The sequence below is a fragment of the Pelodiscus sinensis genome, chromosome 28 (genome assembly GCF_052426305.1).
Source record: "Pelodiscus sinensis isolate ZL-2025 chromosome 28, ASM5242630v1, whole genome shotgun sequence".
NCBI classification, from domain to species: domain Eukaryota; kingdom Metazoa; phylum Chordata; order Testudines; family Trionychidae; genus Pelodiscus; species Pelodiscus sinensis.
Window position 1 is genome coordinate 1,822,501 of NC_143079.1, and position 23,297 is coordinate 1,845,797.

General features: G+C 55.9%; 2 protein-coding genes across 3 annotated transcripts in view; both read right to left on the bottom strand.

Annotated features, from left to right (window-relative positions):
* IDO2 (indoleamine 2,3-dioxygenase 2) overlaps nucleotides 1-927 on the bottom strand; it is a 16,165-nt gene extending 15,238 nt beyond the window's left edge. For both annotated transcript variants that reach the window (XM_006113251.5, XM_089773766.1), the window contains exon 1: nucleotides 675-927. In XM_006113251.5, the coding sequence (XP_006113313.2) occupies nucleotides 675-776 (102 nt within the window). In that variant the 5' untranslated portion in view covers nucleotides 777-927. The remainder of the gene's footprint in view (nucleotides 1-674) is intronic.
* A 3,802-nt stretch (nucleotides 928-4,729) lies between these two features.
* LOC102455437 (indoleamine 2,3-dioxygenase 1) lies at nucleotides 4,730-17,425 on the bottom strand. Its single transcript, XM_006113257.5, has 10 exons — nucleotides 16,782-17,425; nucleotides 12,599-12,694; nucleotides 12,403-12,522; nucleotides 11,885-12,003; nucleotides 11,341-11,355; nucleotides 9,941-10,040; nucleotides 9,248-9,365; nucleotides 8,212-8,263; nucleotides 6,508-6,656; nucleotides 4,730-5,983 (listed from the first exon to the last, which is right to left on the bottom strand). Exons 1-10 carry the CDS (start codon nucleotides 16,869-16,871, stop codon nucleotides 5,619-5,621), a joined length of 1,224 nt encoding a protein of 407 aa, XP_006113319.3. The 5' UTR covers nucleotides 16,872-17,425; the 3' UTR covers nucleotides 4,730-5,618.
* Nucleotides 17,426-23,297: the final 5,872 nt, after the last annotated feature.

Genomic DNA, 23,297 nt, shown 5'->3' on the forward strand with positions numbered 1-23,297 from the left:
GGGACAGGAATAGCCACTCCCATCCTAGTGCCTGTACATGCAATGATTTGAAAGGCTCGACCCTACAAATTGCTAATTGCTGACCACTCCATTGACTTCACCTGCTCAGAACCTGGCAGGATCAGGCCCTTTAAAGGGCTGGCATTGTGGCCAATGGTGTGCGTTTAACATCCTCCTCCTCTGTATCCTGCATCTCACCATTTTACCTGCATAATCTGCCGTTCATTTCCTCCCTGCTAGCTTCTGCTCAAGGAGTGCTATTTATCACTTGCTGTCACTTCTTAAAAAAAAAAAAAAAAAAAAAAAGATTAAAGCTGAAAATCTGTATCTAAATCTCCCCGCCCTCCCCCCTCCCACCCCCGCCGTACTCAGCCTCACTGCAAAGCTGTAAATACAAGATCAATTCTTTGGTGTCGAGGGAAGATGCCATTGCTCTTCTCCTCACAGCTTGCTCCTGCCACTTCTATTGCTTTTCAAGAATTAGAATCGTGTCCTCTAGTTAATTTTTGAGGGGTTGCATAAATATTGAAACAAATTATAATGGAATCATTTACCAGTATTTATACACAAACACGACCAGTTGCTATAGCATCAGACAACTGCCCACAACCCAGCTGCAAGGAAGGTGTTGCGTTTCCCCTGACATGAATGTCTCACAGAGCGAGAGTCCCTACCAGAGGATTTGGAAGAAGGAAGCCATAATCTTCAGAAAGATGAAACCTTCTTAAAGTGAAAAGCCGGGGTTTGTCCTCATTTCCATTCTCAATCTCCATCATTCGACAGCTGAACTCCGTGCCAGTCTGGGAGAGTAAAACCTACTTGCATAAGAGAAGATTCAGGTGCTTATCTAGGTGCTGGCCTTGCCATGGGAAGCATCAAATGAGCACACTCGTAATATGCTGAGTAAGTGAAGCATTTTCCCAGGAATCCAGCAGTACCAGACCTTTGTCCTGGGCGAAGAGTCCTCACTGTCCAATGGCCAGAGGGTCTGAGTAAACACGATTAAAGGTTGCTGATAAGGCACCATCGCTAATCAACATTCCCCTTATGCAAAAGTCCTAAGGAAAGGTTCTCATTCTCTGTTACGAGGAGTGTGTTTCCTGCACACGCCGCAGAATTTCATAAAGCGCTATAGGCTGACTTGGGGCATTTATTAGAACGCTCTCCCCTCCCCTGTTAAAATCACGGGGTTTAGAGTGATCTATCCGTATGATTCTAATTCAAACTATGAATTGATGATAGTGGGCTTGTCTGATCGGTTCATTCATTCTTTGTCCTTTTGGAAGAGGGATGCATCTTACGCGGTCTATCACCCTCATCAGTTCCTGTGCTGTAGCAAAAGAGGAGGGTGCAGCTGATGCCAGCCATGACGCGCAAGTCGGACCCTGGTTAGCTCTGCCTGTTGTGGATGCATCGATACGCCTGTCAATACAGGGAGAGGCATACGCTTTGTGTCCAACAGCCAGCGCTCTAGGGGCGTGTGAACCAAAAATGTGGGGGGGTGACCTCTGCCGGCGGGGCGTTAGCATGGGGACGATGCAGGTCGCTGGTGTGTAAAGACCTAGCATGGGAAAGCGCACAGTGACTAGCTGGTTTTCATAGGGCAATGCGGGGCGTTGGCTTACTGCGTCCAGAGAGTGGTCTTGATAAAAGAGCGCAACCTGGGTTTGAACCGCTGAGCCACGGGCAGGGAGGCCAGGTTGCAGTGTGATCTGCCCAGGGCTGGCGAGGTAAGCAGAGCAGCTGGGTCAGTTTCAGGGGGAGCCATCCTGCAGGGCTCTGGGCTCCCTTTGGAAGTGATCAGATGCTTCCGGGGGTAGCCGAGTTAGTCTGTCCAGGAAAAAACAACCAATGGTCTGAGCGAAGCGTCTCACTGTCCAATGGCCACAGTCTCGTTCGTTATCGGATGCGAACTAGTTACACGACCCCTGCACACGAGCCCAGCTACGCTGTGTTAGGCTGTAAAGTGCTACCAGGCCGTTTGGTGTCTTGGAAGTGACGTTGGAGATCAGCTAGTCGGGTACGTGCCGGCTCTGAGTCAGCTCAATTGGAGCAGGCAGGCTCCTGCGCTGAGGGGTCTTGCTCAATCCCAAGATGTGGTCCCGAAAGCAAACGGCACATCCCCAGCCCTGCCCCTGTGCTCCAGCCTTGAGAGATGGGAGCCCTCGCCCCGCCTTTGCTAGAGTCCAGGTAGGGCCGTGTCTCTGTGTGTGCATGTGCTCAAGGGCCTGCCTGGAAAAGGAGTGCAATAGATGTGTAAGCGTCTCTGTCCTCTCTGATAGCTTAGGCCCTATTAGTCCCCCTGCCCCGCCCCAGAGAAGCAGCCCGTGGCCAGTGCCAAGTGCCTGGCGGCCGTTGTTCATAGTCCCTTGGGTAAGAGACTGTCTCCACTCTGCTGTTGTACCCCACAACCTGACCCCCGGCTCCACAGTCTGCTCCGTTCCTGTGTCTCCTGGGGGGGGCCGTTGTGAGTTCCTCCCCTCCTCCCACACAGCTGCTGCATGGGGCTGTGCTCCCTGCCTACACATGCCCCATCCAGAGGAACAGGCAGCAGCCCTGCCGGCTCGCCCTGCCCCTGCCCAGCGCAGGTGTGCTCTAGCACGGCCTCCCCGCGGCTGCACAGCAAACCCAGGCTGGTCCCCGCTATGGCCAGAGCAGGAGTCCCCGGCCTGCCGTCAGCACCGCAGTGCACCAGCCCCCTCGGCCCTGCATGCTGCGCACGCCTCTCCCTTGCCCCCGGGTTCCTGGCCTCTGTTGCTTGTGGCTCTGCAACTGGGCAGCGTCTGTTCCCATCTGGCCTGTGACTGGCCTTGGCCCTGACGCCGTGAGGTGGAACACTCTTCCCCTGGCTGTGCGGGCAGCACCTCTCAGGGCGACAAGGCAGTTGGGGACTAGCTGGCGCAGCTCCATGGCCTTAGCTGGAGTTACACAAGCTCCGGGGCGAGCCCTTGGAACCTGCATTTAAATCACAGATACAGCCGGGCCGGGACTCCACGCTTGTGCCTGGCTCCTGGAGTTACATGGCCTCATGGGGACACTATGCTGGGAAGGGGCGCGCAGACTGTGTCTGGGATCTTTTACACTATTTGAGAACCGAGGACACGTACGGATAACTGTTGCTTCGGAAAGGAGATAGGGGAAGGGCTGGTTTATTATTTGCAATGCGGTAGCCCCCAGAATCTCCCCCCCCCCCCGCCACATACTGCACCGACGCGGGTCAGGCAGTCCCAGCCCCGAAGAACTCGCTCTCTGGGCACAGCAGATGGACAAAAGGTGGGAGAGGAAACGGGGGCCGAGAGAGAGACGGTGACTTGCCTGAGGTCACAAAGCAGAGCCACCACACAGCTCTTGGATGATGGTATGGGCTAGATTTGACGCAGACGCTGCCCAGGGAGGCCCTCTGGCCTGTGTTTTGTACAGGGGTCAGGCTACGGTTCATTATAGTTCCTTCTGGCTGGACTGGAAATCGGTGACCCTCCGTTTCCCGGCTTCTAGCCCAAGGCTGCCATCTACTGGCCCGACCTGCTGTTCCTCTGATTGCAGGAGCTTGTCCTGGGCGGACAAACCCAACGCCCATTATACTAGCTAGGTACAGAGGCTGATCATGTGTGTTCCAGTCCACAGCTCCCTTCAGGCAGACCTTAGCACGCAGCTTGCCCCCCGGGTTTCAAGTATTTTGTCCCGTCCTCAAAGGGGCGATGTGCACCGCTAGGCATGGGCTGTATCTTAGTCTCGGTGCTGCTGATTGAGCGGGGCTGTGCCAAGGCTATTATTAGCCCAGAAGCTAATGGAAACCAAAACTGAAGTGGCTGTCACAAAAATAAGCAGGTCACAGCAGGGGGTAAAATAATTTCCTAATACACGTTTCATGTCACTTAAGGATTTCTTTGGGTTTCCAGCTAACTTCCTAATGATTAAATGTATGCTAATGTCGTTATGAATTTGCCAATGCCAAATAGAGCATAAGATACTAATGACTGTTTTAATTTGCATTAGTAAATTACATGCTGCTAATGTGCTTGTCACTGGAGCATAATATGCAGCTGTACCTACTGCATGCACCCAGCTAATGGGGACTATCAAACAGCTATTTATGGGGGGAGTCATTAGAAGAAGGCGATGTCGGTTCCCAAGCTAATTGGTTCAGTGATACATGGGGAACAAAACTCCCTGCCCGCTAGGTGGTTAATGCAGACAGGAGGAAGCTGCTGGCTGGTTAGACAAGACCAAGTAAACCTTACAGAGGCCCAGCCAACGGCTCACTGCATCACCCACCGCCAGGCCCCCTTCCTTTCGGGCTGGTGGTGTCCTGGCTGAATGGGACAGCTCAGGGCAAAACCTTTCAACCCCCCAAATCCCCCATCGGCCCTGCTCTCTGCACAGCTGGGAGCCCTTCAACTCTCGGAGTCGGTCAGACCCTCTGTCAGCTTTCCAGGGAGGGTCCCAGAGGCCTGTGAGCCGGAACTGGGGGGGGGTGTCTGCCTGGTGGACCGTGGGCTAGTCAGTTTGGCCCCTACAGCTGGCTCTCCACGTTTGAATAGTCCAGTCCTTGTACCTCCGCCTCTGCAAAGTGAACAAATCACACACGGCTCCTTGGACTGAGGCCCACCTTCCCCCAGAGCCCTGCCCCTCCCCCTGCCCAGTCTGCAAGCATGGCAAGAAAAGCCTGCCCTACCACCCCCACCCCCCCCGGCCTCAGCCTTCAGAGCCTAGTGAGACCCTCGGGTGACAGACAACGTCCCTTGGCTGCCATGCCCCTTCCCACTCTGGCGTGGGCTGTGGTTCTGTGCCGCGTGCATGGTATGGCCCTAGCCAGGCAAGCGCTGCCCTTCTCCAGGGCATAGGGGTTGGGGGCGGCGCGGTCACCTCAGGGACGAGGGCTTGGCAGGCGCTCTGGAGAACCTGGCCCTGCCTGGCTTGGCCAGGGTCTTGCCAGAGATTGGCGCTGAAACAGGAAATAGATCCCCGATGTTGCAGCTCCACACCCGGCTCTGCCCCACAGGCCAGGCCTGCCCTGGCCATGAGTCAGCACCTGCTCGGGGCATTGGTGGGTGGGAGGGAATTGCCTTAAGTGGCACCTGTAGGGTTGCCAGATGGTTGAAACAAAAATATTGAACACCCCGCTCCAAAAAAAAACACCAGGAAAAAAATTCTGTTGAAGAAAAAAAAGAGGGGGGGGGGGAACCAAAGTTGTTGAGCAAAAAAAAATAAAAAAAAAATAAATTAAAACAGCATGTCCCCTTCAAGAGTGAGTGCAGGGAGCGGTTGAGCACTAAGACCCAAGGGAAGCAGGCTACAAAGCGAGGGCCCCGCGGCCGACGGGCTGGGCTGTCCTCAGCCAAAGTGTATCCAGTGCACAGAAGCCTCTCAAGTCACCAGTCAGTGAGCCAGCCCTGGGGCACCAGCCAGGCCTTGTGGTTTCAGAGAATGCGCCCTCCATGCCTCTGTCTGTAGGGGTCCATAGCTCCAGCTGGGTGCCTTCTGCCTGCTCCCCCGGACTGTCGGACAGGAGGCCCAGTCCTTCCCCAAACCCTCCCCCGTCCATCTTGGGGGGTGACTACCAGGGCTGAGTGCACCAGGGGAGGGGCAGGGTCTGGAGGGCCCCCTGTAGCTGCGGGCTAGTCCGTGAGCTGCGCCGTGTGGGTGCTGTCTCGGATGGCTTTGAGAAAGCGCATGAAGTCTGTCCCGCCGGTTCCCATGTCTGAGCGCACTGACGCGCCCTCCTGAACACAGCCCCCGAGCTGCTGCTCCGCTCGGCTCCTCCCTGCGGGGATGGTGATGTACTTGGTGACCACCTGGATGTGGTAGCTCCGGAGCGCCGCCAGCGCCGCCACGCACTGGTTGAAGGCAGCCCGCAGCCCTGCGTTGCCCGTCACCAGTGCAAACTGCCGGAGGGAAGGGCCAGATGCCAGGGTCTGGATAAAGGCCCTGTGAGCCGCCGGCATGTAGTCCCGCATGCGCCTGAGATACTCTGCCGAGAACCCTGCAACAGCAAGGCGAGTGGTTACCCAGCTTAGCCCAACTCAGCCTTCGCCTGCAGCCAGCTGAATGGCAACGGCCACCCCTCTGAGGAGTGAATTACCAAAACCAATGTCAATCAGTGGCCACCTGGTGACTCTCTTTCTCCCCTAACGCCAGTGCCCTGCTGCAAACTTTCACCCCGCCCCCTGCCTCGGGAAGGGGCCACGCTGTGGCCGACGTATCAATTCCCTCTGAAAATGAGGGGGAGTTCTGCCCTTCTGGGTTATCTGGGGGGAGGCTGGCACGCTGTGTGAACACGCCCGTGGTTTCTAATGCCGTCACTAACGATGCCGGTGGCACTGCTGGTTTTCTGGCCCTGGGCCGTGTGAGACCTGTATCTGTTGTGGGAGGGAAATCCCGGTCTGTGGAGACCCCCCGAGCAGCGATGGCCGGCAGGAGAGTTCTGGACTAACCTGAAGCACTACAACCTGAATCTCTGGTGAACGGCGTCTATCCTCGTCCAACGGCTGCTTCCAGGCCACTTACCCTGTGCTGTGCTGTGCGGGATTCCCAGCAGGATATCAAAGCACTGTAACGTAGAGCTCTGTGCTGCGCTGCCACCGGAAAACTGCCTGGGGGCCTCCCACACCCCCTCGTACACCAGCCCCTCCGGCATCAGGGAACTGTCCTTCCAGCTAGTTCCAAAAACATGAAGTGAGAAGCAGCTGCAGGGTTTCGCTGTACTGACTGCGGGCTTGTCTACACTGGCACGTTTTGTCACCACAATCTGCCTTTTGGTGACAAAGCAGTGAGAGCATTTACACTGCCATGTGACTTTTGTTGGGGAAAAACACCCCATTTTGGTGACAAAAAACGTCCAGCCTGTGAGAGACTTTTGTCTTTATTGTCAACAGAGAGCCAGTGTGGACTCTTCTGTTTGTTTTGGTGAGAGAACTGGCTTCCGCCAGTATCCTACAAGGCCTGCCCTGATGGCTCTGCTCAGTGTTCTGTGCACTCTGCTGCCCTGCAGGCCTGCACCCCTCCCCCGTTCAGAGCTCCGGGAAGTGTCTAACAACTGAGTGAGCTGCTCCGTTTGGGGAACAAACAAAGAGCAAATCACTGGAGTGCTCCTGTTCTGCCCGGCTAGGAACCCAGCACCAGGCAGACTGCTGTAGGAGGGACGGCTGTGCTGCTTCGACATTTCTTAGCACAGAGAGCTCATAGAGCTCTGAGGTAATCCCAAGAATTGCAGGGATTAGCTCAGCCTTCCCACCACAGTGCACTGTGGGATGCTTACCCACAATGCTTTGCTCTATCTGTCCCCAGGGTGCTAGCCATGTAGCCATGAAATGCCGATCATGGGAAGCAGAAAAACCAGCTCGACCGGTTTTCACCTTTGGCGACTTTTGCCTGTTGACAGCCCTTTTGTCGCCAAACCTCCCTAGTGCGGTTTGATAGTTACATGCGGTGCTAACCAATACACACTAGTGACTTGCAGCACGGGTCAGTCCTGGACAGAGACAGTTGTCCTGGAAACTGGCTGTACAGCAAGAGCTGTGCTCTGGTAACGCAGAGTGGCCTTAGCCCCTCCAAGGCCTCCTCTCCCAAGGAACTTATCGTGCTCGCTGTGGGAAGGGGGGGCTCAGAGCTCTAATGCAGCTTCTAGGCAGGGTCAGACTCGGCTGGGAACTTCTTCGTTCTTTACTCAACAGGGACAAGCTCCTCCGTGTGATGGGCAAAGTTTCTAATGGAACATCAAGTAGCAGTGTGAAAAATCAGGGTGCGGAGGAGGAACAGGACCCTATTTACAACAGCACCCTGATATCGGGACATCTGGTCAACCTACATCTGGGCCACTTCCTGCCAGAGAGGGCAAGAGAGAAGCACAAGGAAAGGGGGAAGGGAACAGCGCCGGTGTCAGCAGCCTCTGGAAGGGGGCAGCAGAAGCGTAAATACTCTCGCTTGCTGGGAGGTGAGCGCTCTGTGAGCGTTTACAAAGGGTGGAGCGAGTGACCGTTTGTACCCTCGTGCTGCGATAGATACATGGAAAATTCTCCCTCCTTCTAGCAACTTGGAAATTCTGAAAGTCCTGCTTTGGGGCCACCTGCTAACGGGCGGGATGGGGAGACGTTTCTGGAGCAGGCAGGTTGTGCTGGAAGTGCTGTGTCTCACACCAGCCGGGGATTGGTCGGAGGCAGCCTAGGGACTTCCCTCTCCCTAAAGAGATAGTGCCCCAGGGCAGGTACCTACCCGGCGAGGTAGATGCGAAGGGTTCTGAAAAACAGTCCCGGATCGACATGCTCTGTGGAGAGACGGGACGCTTGTTCGGGTGACATTGGAGCCAGAAGCAACAGATGCAACTGACCCTGAGGGCCCTGGCTTGCCAGCTCTGGCACTTGGCCAGCAATGGGAGTGCTCTTGGTTGGCTTGGAACGGTGCCGTGCGACCCTTCCTCATTGGCGCAAAGTGTTTCATCTGTCTGGGCGGCCATGACAGCACAGCAGCGTGACCGTTACGAACCCAGCACTGCCCCCACTTGAGTGAGCGGAGCTCCGGGGGCGAGGCCAGGCCAGCGAGGGGCTCCCCGAAAGCACACGCGACGGCGGCTCTCTGGGAGCGGGCGCGGCTCTCTGTGGTACCAGGCGGCAAAGCCGTCCTCCAGCCCGGCAGGGCCCGTGCAGTGGTTTGCAGCCAGCCCTCGCCCATGCCACTTGGGCAGGGTGTGTGAGGGAATGGGCAAGCAGAGCTCTGCTATGGGCGGTCAGCAGTAGTTGCCGCGCGCTCCAGGGACAGAGCCAAAGGGTTTGCCTAAGAATTCCCAGCAGGTATCGTGCCAGGGAGTCAGCCCCCCAGAGCTGAGTGGGGTGGATCCAGGTCTCACATTTCAGTGTGTGACAAGGCTGCCACCTCTGGGGCCTGATCCCCCCGGCTACAACGTGTGTGCCAGTCGGCCGGCCGGCCTGCCCCCCCCGTCGGTGAGACACGCTTCCAACAGGGCCCGCCTCGTTCAGCGCCGACGGGGGGAGCTTTAGGGGCAGGAAATGCGAGTCCTTTGGCTCCTGTCTGAGGGTACCGCGCCTTGGGCACATGGGAAGGATGCAGGCGCTTCCTCACTCCTTACCTGTCTGGCCATAAGGAGACTCAGGCAGCCGGGATGTTTGTTTCCCTCCCAACTACAAGCAGCTGTGGGTCTCTCTCAAACAGGGACTGATTGCTGCATTCGTTTCAATTGTGTGCTGGGATCGTTTGGGTCACAAACCGCAAGCGCGGCTGCCAAAGCACTTACCATGAATTAGTGTGAAAGCTTCCTGCATTCTGCATATAGCCAGGGCCACGTCCTGCAGTGCTGTGTGCACGGAGCAGAGGTCCTGGCGCAGTACGGCCTTGACAATCGTGGGGATTGCCTTGGAGGGAACAGAGGAAAAACAGCCTTGGCCTCAGAATACAAATCAGGCTTTCTGGGGAAAGTGGTGCCGGCACCTAGGTCCCTCCCAGGGTTTTCTAGCAGGACCCCTCTCCAGGGAACAAAGCTGGGCTCTTAGCAGGGGTTCGCGTACAGCCCCGTCCTCTTCAAGTAACATAGCCAAGCCCCTTCTCCCCAGCCTTGCGGCTGGGACCCCGCGAGAGATGCTGAGGCTCCTCCAGTGCCCCGCAGCATCATGGGAGGGTGGAAATCAGTCTGCTGTGAGCTACGCTAACGGTTGGCACCAATTTGCTCGTTTGGGGGGGGGGGGACTCTTGCCTGTAGGCAAAGGAGGAGAAAACCGATGCCAGCCCATGCAGAGGGGAGGGTGCAAAGTTACGTCTACCACACGAGGGTTTAGGTGGACAGTGGGAAACCCTGCACTTGTCCCCGGAGTGATTGGTCCCTGTGAGTAGCCCCTAATCGCCGTGGCGAGCCTGGGTGGTAACGCTCTCTAAGCGCTAAACTGCACTTAGTCCAGGAGCGACCCCCGGCTGCTCCACTAGGACGCTGTACCTGGAGCCCCGGGGTGGCTGCCACTTCAACGAGGAGTGAGACTAGGAAGAACCCTTTGCTGCTGTCCCCGCCAGGGAATGAAAAGAGGGTGTCCAGATTCCTGTGGGAAGAAAGACGCATCCCCCAGGGCGAGGCCAGTAATACGCGCCCGTTGTCATAATCGTTTGCACCGTCCTCCTTGGACACAGCTTCTCAGCATCAGCTACAACGTACACGCCTCTCGGGCCGAGGGTGCGGCGAGCGGGCGGGCTGCCTGCTCTTCGGGTGACAGATGCATATAGAAAAGCAAAGCCCGTGGTAACCTTAGGCCCTTAGCACCCAGTGAGGCTGCCAGCCAGAGATGGCTCTGAATTGAGCTGCGTACGGCAGGGCGCATGTGTAACTCACACCCCCGCTGGGGGTGGGTCACTGCCCCGTGCAGGGGCATTGAGAACAGGGGGTCTGCTACAGCCGTAGCAGGGAGGCAGCTGGCTTTCAGCTCAGGCTGTTAGGATGCCTGCACCGAGCTCCAGGGGTCCCAAGGTTGGTTCCACCTGCCAGTCTTGCACACATTTGCATGTGTTCTCTAAGCCGCCCTGCAGCAGTGAGTGGCTTGTCCCATTCCCACGTACGTTTGTGCCATGCTGGTGTGAGCCACACACCTAGGCTACATCTACACTGCAGGCTTTTTGCACAAGAACAGCTGGTCTTGCTCAACAACTTGCAGAGCGCCTACACTGCACGTGTGTTCTTGCACAAGTAAATTTACAGCACAGCGTCGGAAAACAGGGCTTCTTCCGGAAGCGGTATTCCTCTCCCCAGGAGGAACAAGCCCCCTTGTGCAAGAGCGCTTCCACAAGAGGCCAGTGGAGACAGACAACATGAATTTCCTGCGCAAGAAGCCCCTATGGCTAAAATGGCCATCAGAGCTTTCTTGCTCAAGAGAGCATCCACACTGCCATGGACGCTCTTGCACAAAAGCACATGGCAGTGTGGACACACTCTTGTGGAAGACCTTTTGCACGAGAACTCAAGCACAAAACAGTTCTTGCACAAGAAGCCTGCAGTGTAGACGCAGCCCTAGTGTGGTTCACTGTCCCATGCAGTGGCACCTAGACCACAGCAATAGATAAGACCAACAGCACGGGTTGGGAGCCAGCTGGCTTTTAGCTCACAGGGCAGAGGCTCCTATACTAAGCTCCAGAGGTCCCAGGTTCAAATCTGCCTGGCGGTGGTTGCACTGGTACACTGTGAGCATAAACGAATCCGTCCCAGCCTCCCTCTCTCCCCACCAAGGTCGTGTGTTGTCCCAGATTTATGATGGAACGGCTGAAACCAGCGGTGAAAACTCCCAGCCGCGTGGCCCTCTGGCACATGCGCCAAAGGCCGGCCCTTCTCTAAGGCAAACAGGAGCCACTCACCCGATGCTCAGGGGCCTCCAGTCGCAGCCCAGGTGGAGAGAGAGGAAGAAAGAGAGACGATGTTAAAACCGCGACCTAGTGCTGGTGAACGGCGTGACCTGGGTTCTCGGGAGTAGACAGTGCGGGGAGGGGGGGTCATCACAAAACCCAGCCAACCAGTGATCCCTAACAGGGGCTGCAGAGACCATGGGGTGTCCCGCACCCAGTCCCAGGTGGGAGCTCTGGGCTGGCATTTACTGTCTGGCTGGATTCAGCTGTTTGCAGCGCCCATCCCCAGCCTGGGGCCGGTCAGTGTCGCCACGGCCAGAGCGCTGCAGTCGGTAGCTGACTGGTCCCCTGGGGAGGTTTGCCCCCGACAGGAGGCTGCCTGGCTTGGTGAAAGTGGCTGACACGCGGACAGGTTCACGCTAGTCACACGTCACGAGCATTCACGTGTCCTGCTCTGGGCGTGCCCTGGGGCGGCCCACACACCCAGGTGGGGGGAGCCTGTCCGCTAAGCATGGTGGGGGCTGGCGGCTGCCGCTGAGCTTGGAGGCCAACCTACCCCCGGGGGTCTCTCTTCTTCCAGTTGGCCAGAACGCAGTCGGCGTAGACGAGGATGGGCGGCAGGCCGAGGCGCGCCGAGACGGCGCAGAAAGGCACCGCGAGCGCTCTGGGCAGGATCTAGGTTAAACAAGAGCGTTACGGTACCGGGCTGCTGTGCCGGGCAGGTTCCTCTCCCCCGGCCCGTTTGAGCCAGCGGGTCGGCTCCCCCTGGAGATCAGAGCCGCGTGGGGTGAGCCCAGGCCCCTGCCCGTCCCAGCCTTTCATCCTCTGGAGAGGGCGGCCCGCAGGCAGGTCGTGGCCTTTCGCTGCCGTCGGCTTGTCTCTGGGGCTGGGCAGGTTCGCTCGCACCACGGCTCAGGGGAGCGAGGGAGCCTGCGAACGAGCGCGCAGCCTGCGGTGCCAGTAAGCGAGCGAGCGCCGTTCCCCACACGTGCGCCTCGGTCTCTGGCCAGCCGAGGGGAGGGGAGCCCGGCCGGGGGCTGGCTGTGGGCGTTGCGGAGGCAGAATGGCGCTGACCTTCGCGGGCTGCCTCCCGCCACCTTGCCACACGTAGCCCATGGTGATGACGCCGAGAGCCAGGTGAGCCAGGCGCAACTGCCTGTGTCCTCGCAGGTGCCGTGCGCTGAGCAGGGGCATCTGTGGGGGGAGGGGAGGCATTAGTGCAGGTTCGGGGGCGTTGGGGCATATAACCCGCACCCAGCAGTGCCCAAACCTTTGCCACTTCCCCGCGGAGCTGCTGCGTCTCTACCAGGTGGGGCAGGTTGGCCGCGACGTTCGTCCAGGGAGCGTAATAATCTGGCAGTTGGGCCTGTGGGGCAGAGAGCGGAATTAGGGCGCCGTTGTGTCCTGGGAGTTTTCCCGCTGGGTCTCAGCCAGGCAGCGTCCCGCCCGGCCGCTCGCGGGCGTCCCCTTCCCCACGCCAGCGCCCCCGACGCGGCCCCTGCAGGCCTGTGGGAGACGTGCTGGAGCGCGGCGGTAGGCTAGCAAGGGCACGCGCAGGGTCTGGGGCGCTACCGAAAAGCTGCCCCCGTTGGGGAGGGGAGCGCTTGGCGGAGCCAGGAGCCCGCTGGACGTGCTGGAGATCGTTCCTGTGGCATCCCAACAAGGCCGGGTTCTCTGTAAGAGAGAGCAGGAACTAGCCATTGCTTCCCTCTGGGTCCCCCTCCTCCTCGGGCCCGATTCTCCCTGATTAGCCTCTCTGCGTGAGCCAGGGTCCGAACACACCTCGGCTGGGTGTGGACGCATCGCAGAGGGTCCAGCGGGGGGCAACCAGAATGATGAGGGGCTGGAGCACATGACCGATGAGGAGAGGCTGAGGGATTGGGGCTTGTTTAGCCTGCAGAAGAGCAGAGCGAGGGGGGATTTGAGAGCAGCCGCTAACTCCCTTCAGGGGGGCTCCAAAGGGGCTGCAGAGAGGCTGTTCTCAGGGGGGGGGCAGATGGAGGAACAAGGAGCAATGAGCTCAAGTTGCGGGGGGGGGGAGGGGTTAGGGGGGATGTTAGGAAAAACTCTTTCCCCAGGAGGGGGGTGACGCGCTGGGATGGGATACCCAGGGAGTGGGGGGGTGGAAGCTCCATCCTTAGAGGTTTTTTCAAGGCCCAGCTCCACAAAGGCCTGGCTGGGCTGGTTGAGTTGGGCTGGTCCTGCTCTGGGCAGGGGCTGGCCTCGGTGCCTCCTGAGGGCTCTGCCCGCCCTGGGTTCCACGAGCCACCCAGCCAGGACATTCTCTGGCCACGTGAAGACCAGGCAAGACCCTCCTGAGGCAGGTTCCTCGGCTTCTGCCTGTGCCGTGTAGACGCACCCTCAGGCTTGGAGCGCAGCTGTTCTGGTGCTAACAAGTGGGCATGTGTGGCTGGCCCTGGCCAGCTGCCCTGGGCACAGGCTAAGGGCTCGTGAATTGCAGCAGAGATGTACTTCGTCCAAGCCACAACCTGGAGGATCTTGACGGGGCCTAGAACTGGGGCTGCAGCACAAGGCTGAACATCTACACTGCCATTCAACAGCCCCTTGGCCCCACGCAGCGGCACGGGCCAGCCGTGGGCTTCTAGCTGCGGGATTTAACTGCAGTGTCCTGCCACTAACCCTGAGTGCCAGGAACGCTCCTGGGAGCCCAGCGCACGCCCTGGCCATCCAACAGAGAATAGTAGCGGAGGCAGGGAATGGCAGCGTGTATCTAATAGGATTTGCATTTTCTGCCTCTGCAGCTCCTGCCCCCTGGCAGTGCGCGATGAGCAACTGCTGGGGCAGGCACAGTGAGACTTTCGGAAGCAGTTTGCTTTGCATCAGACCAATCTGCGATGTGGTAGGCGAGATTATTTGCTTGTCCAGCAGTGGTCCCCAGGCGTGGGCAATGTGGTTTGACCGGTGCCATGAGAACAGACACGACACCCAATCATGCTGGGCAGGTGCATCCGATTCAGACGCTACGTAAGCGCCATGCAAAACAGAAACCTTCTAGTTTTGTTCACTTGCTGATGGGGAAACTCCCATTCAAAAACCACCCTCATTCTGATGGTGCTTTTTAGCATGTTGAAGGCCCAGAGCTGAGGCTAAGTTGCACTGCTCCTGTATATCGATCGATCGCAATGGAGCCCAAAAAAGCTCAAATTTCATACTACAGTGAGGTGCTGCTTCCACCGAAAGTTTGCCCTTTTGTGCTCAATATATAATTTTAGGAGAAATAATGTGGTGTTTCCCCCTTAGTGGCATGATGAAAACCCTTCTGTCGGGGGTTTCAGAATGGGACAGGCACAAATAACAAGGAAGGGCAGAGAGAATAAAGATAAAGTATTGCAATGGAAAAAACCGGGCTGATTGCTAGATTCAAGCACCGATTCATCATGGGCTAAGAGAAATAGTTTTACTGACAATTGTGTTGCTTGCTCATGAGCTTTCCAAGTTTCTGCTCTGGTTGCTGGACATTTTGTCTTTGTAGAAACTTGTGGCATCCCTAAATAGTTCGTTGTATAATCCCAATGAAGTATAATGTGTATTCATCATAGGTATTTTAAGTCAAAAATGTCAGCAATGTAAGTAATTTCTCATGATAGGATGAATTGTTTTTAATACTTAATTTTTATGCTAATAAATGTCATAAAAGCTAAAAATATCTAGATACAGTATCTCACCTTGCCCATTGCTAGATTCCAAGGGCAGATCTGACTTTGTGGAAGATGTTCAGCCTCCTTCCGATTTTTACACTCTATCCACTACAGACTTTCTCCGGAGTGAAATTGGAATGTGGCCTGTTGTGACCAGAACAGACCTGCAGAGTCTCACGTTAGTCTGATTTATGTTGGGTCTGGAGAACCAGCCCCACAATGAGGCAGGCATAAGATGTGTAAGTCCTCTCTCAGCTGATTTAGTTAACCAGAGAGAACATCCGATTCTTAACCCCGGCCTGCTGCATTGGTGATCGCTAGGGACAGACGTCTCAGAGAGGGAGCGGTGAGAGTCTGTTTCAGCAAAGACAGCAAGGAGACTGGCATCTGAAAGGCTAACGAACACCTTACCGATGAACGTGTTCACCCTAATGGTGGCCAGCGTACAGAGAGGGTGACAAGCCCCCCCGAACAGGAGCCAATGGCAGGAAGTTGAAGCTATTTAAATAGTGACGGGGAGGGGGTGGAAGTTCATCCCTGGAAGTTCGTTTATTTAGCTACCGTGAAGTGAGATGTATTTTAGGCTTTTTACTTTCCTGCCTGTGGAGCTGATTTAAAATGTTCTAAGGATAGAAATTCTGCCAGTGGCTGGAATGAAGCATCCAAGCTCTGTGTGCGGGAGTCGAGCTGGGCCTGGCATGTGACTGAACAGGGAAATTCATAGTCGCCTTTCCTCATGGTAGTGTCAGCAATCGCCTTCTCCTCGAGGCCATCGATGGGTTTGTTGCGCTTACAGCTCTGCAGTGAGCTCCTGATTACGCTCAAATCTCATGTTTAAGGGCCCAGGCTGCCCCCTGCAGGGGTCAGGAAGGAACGCACCCGTGTACACAATGCACAATTGCCTCCATGCGGCTGAGGTTTTTCTCCTTTCTACGCTACACGGCTTTTAGTGGCATGGCAGCTGGCCCAAGAAACCCACCATCAGTGCAGTCTCCCTCGTACAGTTAATGAAATCACTGCCCTTTCTCTTCAACTCATTTGCACACAGCAGTTTGTTGTTACTTCGGCTATCACCAGGGTCTAGAACTCTTGGAGAGATGCGTACACAGCTATAGTCAGGCATAAATCTAATTTACACCTCTGGGTAACAGCAAAATTGCTCAGGACTTAAAAATGGAGCAGTAGCAAATGGCAAATCCCATTGCTTCTTCAGCCTGGAGCTATTTGGAGCAAAAAGAGCCCCCAGCCACACTTATAGCTGTTTCTATTGCGTCATGCTCTAAAATGTCTATTTGGTCATGCTTCAAAGCGACTTCCTGGAAGATTTGCTTATATTCATTAGCAAAAATTACTGAACCGTTCCATATTGTGTGTAAATAATAGTTTGCAATTTACAAACGATATAACAATGCTAAGCATTAATTTGATAAATGTACATTGTAATATAAATACATCACACGTACAGAAGTGAGTGCTTATTTGCTCGCTGTATGCAATACTTTACCCACAATATTATCCAGCCACAATGCTGATGCTATATACATATGCAGAAAGCAGCAGTAAATGTGCATTACAATTAGACTTCACTGTCTTGAGCAGTTTAGTATCATCTGCAAATTTTGCCACCTCACTATTTATCCCTTTTTCCAGATCATTCAAGAATAAGTTGAACAGGATTGGTCCCAGTTCAGCCCCCAGGGGCCACCACTAGTTACCTCGCTCCAGTCTGAAAACTGGCCCAACCAAATGTGCTGTTAAAACGTTAACGTGACACAAGAATCCTGAAACTCTTACCAGTGGGTCTGGGAGAACAAAGCCACATTCTTCTGAAACATGAAACTCCTCCAGGTGCTGCAGCCTCTCGCTGTGGGCTCTACTTTCCATGCCTGGGATGTAGCGTCTTAATTTTCCTGCCCATCAGCCTCTGTGCAACGAGGAAGTATTGCTCCATAAGGAGAAGGCACTGGAGTTTAAACTGGTTGCAAATGAAAAGACGGGGCAAAAAGCAGGCAAGTAATGGCATTGAGGGACTTTTTGTTCCCCAATCAAAATCACCCGATGACTTTGTTATTTTCCATTGCGTAGGCAGCAAATTGAAAATGGTATCACTTCTTCCTCTTGCTGCTTCTCTTTATTCATGAGGTTTGAGAAGTCACCGAGCTGGTCAGGGTTAATTTGCATCTGAAGACTGTAGAAGCTATTTTATGTTTAGCTAGAAGCCATCTTGTATATCAGAAACCATTTCAGCTTTTCTCTCAAGCACGTAGACCAGAGTGAACTTTCTGTCACCCCGTGAGAAGAGGCCTACAGGATGGGCTATTGGTATGTGTTAATTGGGCTGGCTGGGACAGGAGATGTACTCCCTCGCACCTGTCCGCCATCTTGTTGATAAGGCTTTGTTTTTCCAAATTTAATTGAAGATTTCTGTAAATGGATGCCCTGACATCAGACTGTTTGGCTAAGGGTATAAAGATACTAGGATTGATTGTATTAGCAGCTTTACTGGGCCCGGCTCTGCTGTGACCACGTTTGGCTCATGCTGTGCTTTATTAATTAATAAAGCTGTTTGTTAGCTGCCTAAACACAGAGGAGCGTGTTTTTGCTTCGACAAGACTAAGGCCACATCTCCACCTGCGGGAAGATCAGCACTGCGGCGGTTGATCTGCCGGCGTTCGCTTTAGCGGGTCTAGTAAATCGTCTGCACTGGTACTCCTTAGTTCCTGAGGACGAAGGGAAGCCAACGGGAGCGTTTCACCCATGTACCTCCTGCTGTGAGGACGGCAGCGAAGCTCGTTTTAAGGCACATTGACTCCAGTTACCTTTGTTACATAGCTGGAATTGCGTCCCTTAAGCCAGCCTTCCCCTGGTGTGTGGACTTGGCCTAAGGATCAAATGCCACATGAGCAGGACAAAGTCAGTTTGTTGGGAAACTACCTCTTGTTTTTCTCTCCATGCCATGACTTCCTTTGACACCTTGTGTCTTGGTGCCTTTCAGCCAGAAGGCTCATACAGTTTTGCAAGTCACCATGGCTTCCCGAGGGAAGAACCATGTTTCTGGGTTGGCACATGGCAAGTACGAACTGGTTCATAGTTGCCACCTCTCAAGCGATTGGGCCGGAAGGGTGTCTCAGCACAAGAGACGGCAGAAATCCTGGGCACAGTCCACGTGGGTACAGCTTGGTGATGGCAGGCCCAGCTAGCTTGCCAGCGATGTTAAAGGCTGGTTGGGCATGTCAGGGCACGTCGAACCTTTCTAGTAACATTGCTTCTCTTCCAAGGCTCACGTCAGCTGGACGCCGGTTTTCCTGGCTTGGGAGTAACTCAGCTAAAGCCCCAGAGGTCTGGAGGTGCCACCCTGGTAGGATCTGAGCCACCCCACAACTGGGAAGTCTCGTGCTCCCCTAGCGACATTTGAACAGGAAAGCTGCTAATCAAGAGCGATTGGTCTGGGGCAGCAATTTTCCCCTCTGCCTGCGGGACCAGGCCGCTGCACATCAGGCTTTGAAAGGCAGCTCTGTTTTTATAGCCACGTCTGCAACCGACGCTCCTTTGGAGGCAGAAGTGAGGCCCAGTCCTCAGAGACGTCTGACCCCCGAGCTAGGCCGCTGCGAGAGGTTTTATTTCGTGGACGGTGCTACCTCCGTGGGCGGCGGATTGACCACAGCGAGCGGAGAATCACTACGGCACCATTCAGAGTGCAGCCGTCTCAGGGCAGCTCTTCTCTGCTCGTTTCTGCGCCCAGCCAAGCGCGGCCTGGCCAGAGTGCAGTGCCTGCTAGTGGCCGTGGCCACAGTGCTCCTCGTGGCCACAGGGCGGCAGGGCTGCCCGAAACGAGTGGGGCGGGGGGAATGCGTCATATTGCCTCCCATTCCAGGACACTCGGGGTAAAGTTGCAAGTGCTGATCCTGACAAAAAGTCTCAGCTCCCAACAGCTGCATGGGGGAGGGGGGATCTTACACTGGTTTCTCTCTGTTGCGCCGCCGCGAGCGTAGACAGGCTGGGCCACTTAGCGGAGATGCTCCCGCCAGCCATGGGGGAGCCTTGCCCGTTGGCACAGGGAGAGGCGGGAGCAGCGCTGAAAACAGAAGCGGCCCTGGCATCGACAGCACGACCCGGTGCCGGGAAGTGGGTCAGGGGAGCAGGCCCTGCGCAGGGGCGGATTTTCCATAGCCCTGAGCCCTGTGGTCTGTAGCCTCGCCCAGGGCTCCAGCTGCTGGCAGGGGCTATTGGCTATACATGCAGAGGTGGGAATGGAGCATCGGCGTTCCTGGCACTCAGACCTGCAGGCCTCTGCGGCAGCCTTGTGTGCAAGGGCCCTTTCCAGACCCAGACGAACTGCCCCCCTTGCCTGGCCTGTTTACCCACAGAGGGGGGGACAAGTTCAGGCTGTTTAGAAAAATCCTGGTCTGGTAACCTCCAGGCTTAAAGCCCAGCTGTAGGGCACGGCGGGCGGGCGGGGGGGGGGGGGGGCAGAGCTCAGTTTGGTGAGGAACATTTTTGTGTTATCACTTTGGGCCGCGCCCCCAGTTTTTAACCACGGGCTGGAAGAAAACAAACCTGCTGTGAGCAACCGCCACCACCTCGGCTTTGCCTGAGCTCAGCAAACCAGGGCCCTATTGAAACTGCTGCGAGGGGTGCACGTGCCAAAGACCGCAGGCCGTACGGGGGTCCCGGCTGTCGGTCGCCCTGGTACACAGCCGTTCCGCACTAAAGTCGTTGCCGTTTGTAGGAGCTGATGCCGTATAAGGCCTCCCATTCCCTGCTAGCAGTCATGCAAAACACTCCCCCAACGTGTTTAAATGCAAGTCCCCCACTTTAAGCTGTTTTGCTCTAAATCCAAGTGTTTTGGAACGTATCTTGGACTTGCAGCGAGGACCCCTGCACCGTATCGTGGGAAACCCGGCCCTTTCCAGGCGTGGGGTTTATTTTTCTTGCTGCTGTGTAAGTGCCCAGTAGCAAAGGCTCCTTGCTACACCCACCTAGCGTGGGAGCCCCTTGGCATTGACGGGTTAGCAGCAAAGCTCCTGCCTTCGACCCCTCTGTGCAAAGCAAGCCGCCTGCCTCTGGGAAGTGAGGCTTTAACACGGCTCCTCGCCGAGCGCCTACGCGCCGCTTCTGGGGCACAGCAGCTGAGGACAGGGATCCCTCTCACACACAGAGCAGCCCCCACTGCCGGCAGCCGACAGGGCCTGTGTTTTTTAAGGCTGCTTGTCTGGCAGGCGATGCAGAGGAGGGGGCCACTGTCTACAAGTCCTCCAAATTGACCGTAGGGTCGGCCCAGCCATGTCTCGTCTTCACTCCTCTCTTGACCATCTGGTTGTAACAGCGGCCTTCACACCGTGGTGGTCTCTCTGTGGCAGGCACTGGCAGACAGGGGCAGATGAGAGTTTTGCGGGGCCCAGAGCAGCACAATATTGCGCCCCCCCCCTTTGGAGAAAAAACAGTAAAAAGGGGTACCCCCCCGTGCCCACTCCTCCAGTAGCCCCACTCTGATCATGTGAGCGACCCCTCCTCATCCCCTCTCCTAACACCTCCCTCTACACACCTGCCCTGCCTCTCTCCTCTGGTGCTGGTCCCTCCGCTGCAGGTGTCTGCCCTCCTGCTTCACCCCAGAATCCCCTGGCACCTGCACCTTCCCTTAGCCCTGCCCCCTCCTGGTGCCTCCCCCTTCCCTCACTGCCCCTGCGCCCTCTTTTTTCCCCTGATGCCCACCCCCTCACCACCCTCTGCCCCCGTTCCCCCCATGCCCCTGTGCCCTCACACATGGCTTGCTCCATCCCCGCCTTCCTCACGCCCACCCCTCCTTTCAAGCCTTCTCCCCCTTCCCCCCTTAGCCCCCAATGCCCTTAGCCTCTCCTCTCCCAGCATCACCCTGTCCCCCCTCCTCCTAACACCTCCCCGCCTGCCCTTTTCCTCAGTCTCCACTTGGCCCCCTGGCATTTGTGTCTCTTCCTCTTTCTTCTCGTGACCTGCCCCCCCTCCCCTCAGCACAAGCCCCTTCCTCTGCCATCCACCTTCTGCCTTCCAGTGTGCTGGGCGGCCGCGGCCCCAGCCCAGGCGCCAGGTCACGTGCCGAACCGTGCGGTGCAACGCTGTGCCGCGCGGTTTTAAAGTCCCGGGCTGTGGCATCACAACATGCCACGCCACGCCTGGGCGTCTCCCCTCTCAGCTGTTGCGCAGCGTTTCAGCATGCCGCGCGTGCGTGCCCTCGGCCCCACATGGCCCGTACTGGCTGGCGCCGGGGAATTTCAAAAGTGTGGGGCTGCGGCGCCCCGCCACAATCCCCCCCTTCCTCCTCCAGCAGCCGCTGGCTGGCCCTTCGGCAGATGGCCCACCAGGAAATTCCCAGTATCCCGCCAGGCCAGTCCGCCCCTGGCGCTTGCGCGGGGCCTATTGAAGCGCGGGCAGCCACCCTGCTCGCCCTGCCCTATAGCCGCCGCTGCTGCCAGGTTCACTCTCTCTTCTTGCCCACCCCACGCATAAAATCATAGAAGAGGCCTCAGGAGTCATCAAGTCCAGCCCCCTGCCCAAGGCAGGACCAATCCCAACTAAATCGAGTGACTTTTTCCCTCATTACAGGACGGTCACTGTGCCCGGTGTGCACTTCCTGCTCCTCTTCCATTCTGCACCAGCTTTTCTTCCCCATGTCCCACTGTCTTCCTCGTATGCTAGAGACAAAGTGTGAGCGCGAGAGGTTTTGACACGATTCGCAGAGGCTGTAGGTCTTCAAATAGGAACGAGGCAAATCAAACTGCTGCCTTGTCTTCTCCTCACCAGGCAGCATTTGGCCTATAGCCAGAAGAGAATCCCAGCCAACCCCATCACACGCTTTGCTATGACACGCACCACAAGCCTCCAACTCTCCCAACGTGCCAAGGACTCACTGATGCCCTACTATGGACCCAAGCGTCCAGCTTCCTCCCTAGAATTTCACCAGAAGGTTGTGCGTGAGGGGCAGCAAGGAACACGCCTGAATACCAGGAGTCCCCTTACCAGGCGATGCAGAACCCAGGGTGAGCTTGAAATGCAGTCTGGAGGGCCGGGGCTGCCTGGAGCACCACAGGGGACCATGTGACTTGCTCCCTGACTATTCAGGTGTCCTGCTGAGCTAGTTGAGGACCCACAGGGAGGGTATCAGAAAGCAAAGATGGTCCCCAGCAGGCAAACACCACCCCCAGATGAAGACAGCACGCTGGAACCAGACGTGTAGCCATGCCGAGCAAGGGGCTAGCTGCACTGAATATGTCCCTATGAGCGCTGACTGGATCACACCTGAGTGGCTAGTTCTGCTCTTGGCTCCATTTCTCTTTGTAGAGCACTAGCTAGCTTCCAGCCAGCATAGACATACCTGAGTAAGGCCTTGTTACCACTAGGTTTTGGCTATGTACTTCCAGGCTGCGTCTAGACTGGCAAGTTTTTCCACAAAAGCAGCTGCTTTTGCGGAAAAACTTGCCAGCTGTCTACACTGGCCGCTTGAATTTCCACAAGAACACTGACGATCTCATGTAAGATTGTCAGTGTTCTTGCAGAAATACTATGCTGCTCCCGTTCGGGCAAAAGCCCTCTTATGCAAATGCTTTTGCGCAAGAGGACCAGTGTAGACAACGTGATATTGTTTTGCGCAAAAAAGCCCCAATGGCGAAAATGGCGATCAGGGCTTTCTTGCGCTAAACCGCATCTAGATTGGCACGGACGCTTTTCCCCAAAAAGTGCTTTTGTGGAAAAGCGTCCGTGCCAATCTAGATGCTCTTTTCCATTAAAAGCATTTGCGGAAAATCATGCCAGTCTAGACGTAGCCCCCCTGTATAGATATGCTGACAAAACTCTCTAGTGTCGATACAATTATGACTGTAAGGCCAGGTCTACAGTAGGGGGCAAAGTTGAGCTAAAACATGTCACTCCACCCATGTCAGTAACATAGTTGGAGTCGACGTACCTTAGTTCGACATACCACGGCATCCACACTATTGGTGGTTGATGAGAGAAAGTCTCCTGTCAACTTCCCTTACTCCTTGCAACCTGGTGGAGCACCAGAGTCAATGGGAGCGTGATCAGCAGTTGATTTAGTGGGTCCTTACTAGACATGCTGAAATCGATCCCAGGAGATCGATCTCCACTGTGTTGCTCTCCCAGTAAGTGGAGGTAGTTTAAGAACATGCTCTGTGAAATTTCCCAGTCTTCAGCTACCTGGTTCTCAATTATTGTATTCTGCAGATCACCTCACTGAACATCAGTAAAAATAATCCAAGCAGAACTGGTAACATGAACTTCTGGATTTACCCTGCACAAATAAGAGATGTAGCTGTTTCC